Here is a 10,395-nt window from a genome sequence, read left to right as displayed (position 1 = left end):
GGTTCGCAACATTGTACAACAGGTAGCAACCAAAACCATCCCAAAGAAAAAGAAATGCAAGAAAGCAAAATGGCTGTCTGAGGAAGCTTTGCAAATAGCTGAGAAAAGGAGGGAAGCGAAAGGCAAGGGAGAAAAAGAAAGATATGCCCAATTAAATGCAGAATTCCAAAGAATAGCTAGAAGAGATAAGAATGCCTTCTTAAATGAACAATGCAAAGAAATAGAAGAAAACAATAGAATAGGGAGGACCAGAGACCTTTTCAAGAAAATTGGAGAGATGAAAGGAACGTTTAATGCAAAAATGGGCATGATAAAGGACCAAAATGGCAGGGACCTAACAGAGGCAGAAGAGATTAAGAAGAGGTGGCAAAATTACACAGAAGAACTATACAAGAATGAGCTTAACGTCCCTGATAATCACAATGAGGTGGTCACTGACCTCGAGCCAGACATCCTAGAATGTGAAGTGAAGTGGGCCTTAGAAAAGCTGAGCAACAACAAAGCTAGTGGAGGTGACAGTATTCCAGCTGAGCTATTCAAAATCTTAAAAGACGATGCAGTAAAAGTGCTACACTCAATTTGCCAGCAAATTTGGAAACAGTGGCCACAGGATTGGAAAAGATCAGTTTACATTCCAATTCCAAAGAAAGGCAGTGCCAAAGAATGTTCAAACTATCGCACCATTGCACTCATTTCTCATGCTAGTAAAGTTATGCTTAAAATTCTACAAGCTAGACTCCAGCAGTATGTGGATCGAGAACTACCAGAAGTACAGGCAGGATTTCGAAGAGGCAGAGGAACTAGAGATCAAATTGCCAACATACGCTGGATCATGGAGAAAGCTAGAGAGTTCCAGAAAAACATCTACTTCTGCTTCATTGACTATGCTAAAGCCTTTGATTGTGTGGATCATAACAAACTCTGGCAAGTCCTTAAAGAGATGGGCATACCAGACCATCTTATTTGTCTCTTGAGAAACCTATATGCGGGCCAAGAAGCAACAGTGAGAACTGGACACGGAACCACTGATTGGTTCAAAATTGGGAAAGGAGTCCGGCAAGGCTGTATACTGTCGCCTTTCCTATTTAACTTATATGCAGAGCACATCATGAGAAAGGCAGGGCTAGATGAATCAAAAGTTGGAATTAAGATTGCCGGAAGAAACATCAACAACCTAAGATATGCAGATGATACCACTCTAATGGCAGAAAGTGAAGAGGAACTAAAGAGCCTCTTGTTGCGAGTGAAGAAGGAGAGTGCAAAACTTGGGTTGAAACTAAACATTAAGAAAACCAAGATCATGGCATCCGGCCCTCTCAATTCCTGGCAAATAGATGGGGAAGAAATGGAGGTAGTGACAGATTTTATTTTCCTGGGCTCCAAGATCACTGCAGATGGGGACTGTAGCCAAGAAATTAAAAGACGCTTGCTCCTTGGGAGGAAAGCCATGGCAAATCTAGACAGCACACTAAAAAGCAGAGACATCACCCTGTCAACAAAAGTGCGTATAGTCAAGGCTATGGTCTTCCCAGTTGCAATGTATGGCAGTGAAAGCTGGACCATAAGAAAGGCTGAGCGCCAAAGAATTGAAGCCTTTGAACTATGGTGCTGGAGAAGACTCCTGCGAGTTCCTTGGACTGCAAGGCGATCAAACCGGTCAGTCCTAGAGGAGATCAACCCTGACTGCTCTTTAGAAGGCAAGATCCTGAAGCTAAAACTCAAATACTTTAGCCACCTAATGAGAAGGAAGGACTCACTGGAGAAGAGCCTAATGCTGGGAAAGATTGAGGGCAATAGAAGAAGGGGACGACAGAGAATGAGGTGGCTGGATGGAGTCACTGAAGCAGTAGGTGTGAGCTTAAATGGACTCCAGAAGATGGTAGAGGACAGGAAGGCCTGGAGGAACATTGTCCATAGGGTCGCGATGGGTCGGACACGACTTCGCAACTAACAACAACAACAACTAGATATTGGCATGGACTGTAGTTCAACATTGGCCATTCTTACATTCCTCTAATCATTTGCTATTCATCACCTCATGGAACACTTTTTAGAGAAGACACGAGATAAAATAGGTGCCAACACTTCTATTTGGAAGAGTTTGCAATTATACTATTGGTTTTTCCTATTTTTAGAAATTCCAACCTAATTCTGAGCTCCTTTTCCTTTTAGATTCTCTTACCGTATGCTCCGAGATATGAGTTATGAAAATCTGCTTTCTTGAAGTCCAGAATATATGTTCAATTGCACTCAGCTTTGGTTTCTCTTAAAATCATGAATTCCAGCACTACTAGATATCTTTCCCCAGTGTTCCTATTATTTCCATTCCTATTCCTTTAATCAATTTTTCTTTTTTGGTTAATGTTAAGTCAAGAATAGCCGATGTTCTTATAATTCCATCTTCTAAAGGAGAAAATGGTAAGCAACACAAGAAAAATTCTGGAATAAATCCTTGGCAGAGTTTGTTATCTAACAGATTTTGAGATGAAATTTCCCAATACCACTTACCGTACCTTATATCTTTTTGAAGGAACTAGAGTTTGCTTTTGCAATATATTAACATTTTCTCTTTGGTGAAGTGGTTGCCCACAAACATCAACACAGTAATATTATCTGTCTTTTTTTAAAATTCATGATTTTTCTTCAGTTTATTGGAGACTTGCCTGATTATTAGGCAGCTACTTCAAGTGATGGATGAAGTGCAGAGCCACATCCTCTTTTTGAGCTAGGAAGTACCGTTTATCATAGATTGAACAATTGCTAATGTGTAAAGAGACAGGCTGTTACCTTCCCACCGTAGTGGTCCCTATTTTTCTACTTGCATTTTTACGTGCTTTCGAACTGCTAGGTTGGCAGAAGCTGGGACGAGTAACAGTCATGCCGGCCACATGACCACGGAGACGTCCTCGGACAAGCGCTGGCTCTTCGGCTTTGAAACGGAGATGAGCACCGGCCCCTAGAGTCGGAAACGACTAGCATGCATGTGCGGGGGAACCTTTACCTTTTTAAAGAGACAGGCAACAAGCATAGTACATACCGTATATACTTGAGTATAAGCCGACTCGAGTATAAGCCGAGACCCCCAATTTCACCCCCAAAAACTGGAAAAAGTTATTGACTCGAGTATAAGCCGATCCGCCGTTCTGCAACCCTCTGCCGCCAGCAGAGGCTCGATCCGCCATTTTGCAAGCCTGAATACACAGGAATACCCTGTGTGTCTCCGTTCCTCCTGCCGACGTTTGGGGAGGTTTGGGCGCCTCCCCAAACCTCGGCAGGTCTCCGTTCCTGCTGCCGACCTTTGGGGAGGTTTGGGCGCCTCCCCAAACCTCCCCAAACCTCGGCAGGTCTCCGTTCCTCCGCACAGACCTGCCGACCTTTGGGGAGGTTTGGGCGCCTCCCCAAACCTCGGCAGGTCTCCGTTCCTCCTGCCGACCTTTGGGGAGGTTTGGGCACCTCCCCAAACCTCGGCAGGTCTCCGTTCCTCCTGCCGACCTTTGGGGAGGTTTGGGCGCCTCCCCAAACCTCCCCAAACCTCGGCAGGTCTCCGTTCCTCCGCGCAGACCTGCCGACCTTTGGGGAGGTTTGGGCGCCTCCCCAAACCTCCCCAAACCTCGGCAGGTCTCCGTTCCTCCTGCCGACCTTTGGGGAGGTTTGGGCGCCTCCCCAAACCTCCCCAAACCTCGGCAGGTCTCCGTTCCTCCGCGCAGACCTGCCGACCTTTGGGGAGGTTTAGGCGCCTCCCCAAACCTCGGCAGGTCTCCGTTCCTCCTGCCGACCTTTGGGGAGGTTTGGGCGCCTCCCCAAACCTCCCCAAACCTCGGCAGGTCTCCATTCCTCCTGCCGACCTTTGGGGAGGTTTGGGCGCCTCCCCAAACCTCGGCAGGTCTCCGTTCCTCCTGCCGACCTTTGGGGAGGTTTGGGCACCTCCCCAAACCTCCCCAAACCTCGGCAGGTCTCCGTTCCTCCTGCCGACCTTTGGGGAGGTTTGGGCGCCTCCCCAAACCTCCCCAAACCTCGGCAGGTCTCCGTTCCTCCTGCCGACCTTTGGGGAGGTTTGGGCGCCTCCCCAAACCTCCCCAAACCTCGGCAGGTCTCCATTCCTCCTGCCGACCTTTGGGGAGGTTTGGGCGCCTCCCCAAACCTCGGCAGGTCTCCGTTCCTCCTGCCGACCTTTGGGGAGGTTTGGGCACCTCCCCAAACCTCCCCAAACCTCGGCAGGTCTCCGTTCCTCCTGCCGACCTTTGGGGAGGTTTGGGCGCCTCCCCAAACCTCCCCAAACCTCGGCAGGTCTCCGTTCCTCCGCACAGACCTGCCGACCTTTGGGGAGGTTTGGGCGCCTCCCCAAACCTCGGCAGGTCTCCGTTCCTCCTGCCGACCTTTGGGGAGGTTTGGGCACCTCCCCAAACCTCGGCAGGTCTCCGTTCCTCCTGCCGACCTTTGGGGAGGTTTGGGCGCCTCCCCAAACCTCCCCAAACCTCGGCAGGTCTCCGTTCCTCCGCGCAGACCTGCCGACCTTTGGGGAGGTTTGGGCGCCTCCCCAAACCTCCCCAAACCTCGGCAGGTCTCCGTTCCTCCTGCCGACCTTTGGGGAGGTTCCTCCTCGGAGGAACGGAGACCTGGGGAGGTTTGGGGAGGCGCGCAGACCTGCCGACGTTTGGGGAGGTTTGGGGAGGCGCCCAAACCTCCCCAAAGGTCGGCAGGAGGAACGGAGACCTGCCGAGGTTTGGGGAGGCGCCCAAACCTCCCCAAACGTCGGCAGGTCTGCGCGGAGGAACGGAGACCTGCCGAGGTTTGGGGAGGTTTGGGGAGGTGCGCGCGCACCTCCCCAAACCTCCCCAAACTTCGGCAGGTCTCCGGATGGTGGTGGCTTGGGAGAGGTGCGCGCGATCCCGGAAGCACCAAAGCCTCGGCCGCGCACAAGTCCTCGGTAAGTTTTTTTGTTGACTGGAGTATAAGCCGAAGTGGAATTTTTCAGCCCAAAAAGTGGGCTGAAAAATTCGGCTTATACTCAAGTATATACGGTACTTCTTAAAGCATTGTGTAAATTATTACACTGGTGTACTCTGATTCATATTGATGCCACTAATGTTTTATTTGAGCATCCAGTTCAATGGGGCAAGAAACAGTCACCAGACCTGGTTATTTGCAAGCAAGCATGATATCCTCAAGTACAATGAAGGACAGCATCCAGTTTAAAGAATCAGATGCTAATGATTGAGATACAGATTTTGTTCCCACAAATTTGCTACTCAAAATTAAATAAAGGTTTACTCAATATTCCCAATGGACAATAGTCTTTCCTACTGTTTTATAGGTTTAATTTGCAAAATGTGCTTATTAGATTAGCTTTATGGCTTAGTGAGTCACAGATATTATCTTGGCCTGTTTCAAGTAGCAAATAATCTTGGCATAGTGCTGCATAAGGTTTTGGATCTGACTCACCTATTTATGCCTAAACTATGGACCACACTTTCATCATTGCCATTAGACATGCTGTGTGAGAATGAGTGTTATTAAACTTGACTTCACAATTCAAAAGAATGTAATAAAACTTTATCAGACTTTTAAAATATTTAAATTTTACAAATAATTTTTCAAAATAGTAAAACTACATTTTTCAAGTAACCATTTTTCAACATATTCTTCAGATCTCAATACTCAATGAACGCATCCTTACCATTGCCTCTCTTGTTCCTACCTACCTACTACTACTGGATTAGTTCCCAAGATTACTGTGTGTCCTGTAATGTCCATTTACATTTTTTAATTGTATCTTTAAAGCATGTGTTTAAAGCCTTTATTTCCAACTCCCAATCCAAAAGGAAAAAAGCCGAACCATTGTTTTTCCAGATCCTTTGCAAGTTTATAAATAAAATTTATTCTACTGCACATTAAAACTTTTTCACAGTTTTTAAAAAATTGTATTTACAAATTAACATTCAGTTTGCAGCTTTTGGAGGTCTTTCCCCCCATTGTTTTCAATTGGCACAGAAAAAATTAAAATCCATAACATTTTTTGTTACCTGGTTAGTACCACCAAATGATTCTTCATTATGGAGAACATAGGTGATTGATACAAGCCTCAATAACATCATTTGTCATGAGATAATTACACAAATGACATGAATTATGAAGTCATGGTATCTAGCAACCATTGATTCTTTTAGTACATATTTATTTAATTAAAAAAGAATCTGAAAATTAAGTCTGCATTCAAAAACTTCCCTTGTGTTATATCATATTCCATGTATGAGTATTTTATACGTTTATAGAGAAAAATATGGATTTTGCTCTAAAAACCATGACAGTATTTTTTCAGTATTGTGATGTTCATGAAACTATTAAGTTTTTTAAAGACACATACACTTAGCCATCTATGCATTCCAACTGCTTTTAGCAAATCATTTTTCCAAATTTTCCTATGAAGGCAAAGACTAAGAAATACAGTAGTGTCAAAAATCAAATAAATTTGGTTTATTTTAGGCCAAAGTTGCAGAACCTGTAGCCTTCCAGATGTTATTGAATTAAAATTCCCAACATCCCTCACTGATTTCATGCCAGGTCCAACAATAAATCTCACTTCTCCAAATAGTTAACTCCATTCTCAGGAACTCGTTTACAACTGAAACTCACAGGGAGAGTGTGCAGTATTAAACCAATATTCAAAAACCCACAACATACATTTTCAGGGCATAAAGTTACTAGCTTTGCAATTAGGTTTGGCAGCCTCAGGCAGTATCTCTTGAATCATAAATCTGTGAACTAACAGTGGCTTAGTCTGCAGTCCAAAAAATATACCATGTTGAATATAGTGCTTAATCAAAATAGACAACATTGCACTAGTTGCGTTCTGAATCGAATAGAGTACTATAATTAGAATTTCAGTGTTAAGCACAAGTCTTAGGGAAGCACAGTGATTTCATTCCCTTTTACCAATTTCTATTCTTTTGCAATTCAAATGGTTGCACAATTTATATGTTGCAACTCAAGTTTTCTGATTTATATATATTTTATAAAGTAACTCCTATTGCATATTAGATTTTGCCTTTCAGCTTTCTCTTCTAGTACCTTAGTGACTTTGACATGGAAATATTATCTTAATACAGAACTGTGTAATCATTTTCATGTAAATCAATCAGGAAAATTCTGTAAAATAGCCAAATACAGATTTATTGGAAAATAGCTACATTTTTCCATCTCTTTGTTACAAGCAAATTTCATTTTGTTAGATTAAGTGATGGAATACATCGGATGTTTCCAAGGTATCTAAAATATCAAATTGGTTTTTTCCTATGGCTTCATAGAATTTCAGAGCTCCATGCCATTACTTATTTTGAGGAATATATTTCAAAATTTTTCATGTAAACTCAGATTTTTTTCCAGTTCAAAAGATATTTAGGGATTCTTCTTTAATTGAAACAATTGCCATGTCATTGAGGAACGAATGATAATGCCACACTAAAATTAAAAGGCAGTATTATGCACTTACTAACATTGCATTTTTTTCAAATCACATGGAAAATACAATAATGAAAGTTATTCAAATTAAGATGGAACTAAATGCTTTCAAAAGCTACAGAGAGGATTTACTAAAGGGAAGTTACATGCCACAAAAGAGAAGCTGCCCATTTTCAATATGATTATAATGAACATTCATTCTTGTAAATCATATTTAATGCAAATGCTAGATTGTTATCAGCAAACAGAAACTTATAAACAACTGTAAGCAACATGTGGCTTTGATCTGTGATCCTCTAATAGACTGTTATTTGTCCAGAAATAACATCTAAACCAATTGTAGAAATAGAAGCCTTCAGATCCTCTTTCTACCAATCAATATTAATTGGAATTAGTTTGGTGGAAAAAGAATTGTGACATGTCTTGTGAAGTACAGTAATGCAAAATAAGAACAGTAAACTATCTGAAGTGGAATCAAGATATTAACTGTTGTCCATCAACCCTGGAAGGCAATAGTGGTGCTGATTTTTGGAAAGGTGTTACTTTGCATATACCCTTGACCTAGAATGGACCTGTGTTCTTACAGCAGGTTAGGCAGCTTCCTATGTATGCAATCTAAATAACTGCATTCCAGACACTTAACATTTTGTTTGCAAAAATGTAAAATATGGAGTGAGTGTACAGTTAAAAAAATGAACAAAGCAAACAATTTACAGGATGTATACAAGAAAATCACTTTTGCTAGTCATTCCAGCATTGGCCTCAAAGTACACACCTTGACATTGCTGATTATGGGGCAATATGAAGTCTTAGCAACAATTAGCTACAAGTGCCCAGCTTCAGTTCACTTTAAATCATGATTTCATGATTCTAATTTTCTGATTTCATCCAAATCAGGTAGCCTAAATAGTAAAAAACAAGTGAAATAACCTGACTTCATGCAGATGTAGATTTTTTTCCATAATTCTGGATTGTGGTCCTGGACCCAAAAAAGTTAAGTAAAAGAGAAAGATTGTGTTTCACTCTGAAGTTTTGTAGCACTGTACCTCCTTGGAAATAGGAAAGACTATCTTTCTATTATGAAAGAATGCAAGAAGGTATTGTACACATATTCACAGGCCTGGAGAAAAGCAATAATAAATGCAATACAGAAGTAGTCAACAAGGAGATGAAGACCTCAACAAGCTTGTCAATTCTTTTCTCCAAAATGAGAGGGATGCACTGAAAACCACTCAATCAGCAAAGTCAGTAGAAAGAATATTGGTTTTCAACTGCTCTGGTTCTGTTGCGTGAACCTTCGCTTTCATGGTAATCTTCTGTGCCAACAGCAGCCGAGTCAAACAACCGCTCTGTGCTGTTACTTTGGCTTCGGGCATTCAGAGTTCCTTCCATCCTATGGTAAAGTGAATGGCTGGCTGAGGAAGAAGAGGAAGAAGTCGTGCCCTCTGATGGAGATGCTGGCTGGAAAGTGACTGGAACAAAGCTGGAAAAGTAATGTTGAGACTGGAGGTCATTTCTGCAAGCAGGCTGCTGGGAAGCCACTGCTGGAGATGGGGTGAGCTCTGAATGGAAGAAGAAAAAGGCTAATGAGTCTAGTCAAAACACCAGCTTTTCTGTTCTATGAATTTTCCAACTACTACATACTTTCCCAACATTTACAAGCTGCTACATTTTCATATGAATTGTTTCATTTATGCGAGATCCAATTTGGGTCGGTCACCGGGACACATATATTTGCCTTCATTCGTGTTTCATTTATTTCTATTAGTTTTGATACTGGTATTATGGTTCCTTTTCTAATGTCACCTTGAATTTATTTATTTACACAGGACTCAATAAATTCCCTACTTCTTAAACTCAATAATCTAATATCAAGTTTAATATAAATTCAACTTAAATTTAAGTGCACTAGCATTCTTTAAACAAGAACACAATTACTTGCTGGCAAAAATTCAAGTAAATAAAGGATGCTATATTAAAAATGATTGCTACTGTTTCTTTGCATCTACAGTCGGATTTCATTATAATATTAAAACTACAAATGAAATAATACATTTGAATTAGATGCTAATAAAAAGTAAAATAGAATTAAATACCAATGAAATACAAAACAATAATCAAGTTCATTAAATTTGGGATAAATTGCCATTGTGTTTTGAGTTTCAGTAGTTTATTATGCTGTAGTATGCAAAATTACTTATCAAGGCTTTTAATGCCTATCAACTTCCCTTTTGCCACTATTTGTAGTAAAACAAATTAAAATTAGTTTTTAAATTGGCCTAGCAGTTAAGATGTTGGGCTGTCAACTGGAAATCTGGCAATTCGAGACCTAAGTACTACAACAGAGTGAGTTCCTGTTCCTGCCCCAGCTCCTGCCAACCTAGCAGTTCAAAAGCATGCAAATGTGAATAGTGAATAGCATGGGAAGGTAGTCATGCCAGCCACATACAAAACACAAAGAAAATAATAAACAATACAATAAATAGATGGCCTTAGGTGCCCATAATGTAATGCACACTGTGGAGCAGTAGAGCTATAAGAGCCTTGCAAAATTCAGACAAGGAAGCTGCCAAAGGATGTCAAGTGAAGAAGCTGCCAAACATACCTGCTGCCTATCCATCCACACTGTACTTCATGCCTTAGCTGGCTGCAGATGTTGGACGGGCAGAATTAATCCTGGCAAAGTGGTGCCTGATATAAAGGTAAAGGTTTCCTCTGTCCAATCGTATCCGACTCTAAGGAGGCGGTGTTGATCTCCATTTCTTTGCTGAGGGAGCCAGCATCGTCTGAAGACACTTCCTTGATCATGTGGCTAACATAACTATACACTGAGGTGCACAGAACACTGTTACCTACCCACCGAAGTGGTACCTATTTACCTACTTGCATTTGCATGCTTTTGAATTACTAGGGGGGCAGGAGGTGGGGCAAGTAATG

General features: G+C 42.0%; 1 protein-coding gene across 2 annotated transcripts in view; it reads right to left on the bottom strand.

Annotated features, from left to right (window-relative positions):
* Positions 1 to 5,813: 5,813 nt before the first annotated feature.
* Positions 5,814 to 10,395, bottom strand: part of SH2B2 (SH2B adaptor protein 2) — a 73,681-nt gene continuing 69,099 nt past the window's right edge. For both annotated transcript variants that reach the window (XM_081319379.1, XM_081319380.1), the window contains exon 10: positions 5,814 to 9,020. In XM_081319379.1, coding sequence (XP_081175505.1) covers positions 8,704 to 9,020 — 317 coding nt within the window. In that variant the 3' untranslated portion in view covers positions 5,814 to 8,703. The remainder of the gene's footprint in view (positions 9,021 to 10,395) is intronic.

This window comes from Vipera berus, assembly GCF_964194415.1.
Source record: "Vipera berus genome assembly, chromosome: 1".
Taxonomy (NCBI): domain Eukaryota; kingdom Metazoa; phylum Chordata; class Lepidosauria; order Squamata; family Viperidae; genus Vipera; species Vipera berus.
The sequence above is the reverse complement of the archived record's forward strand: the minus strand, read 5'-3'. Positions and strand labels throughout refer to the sequence as shown.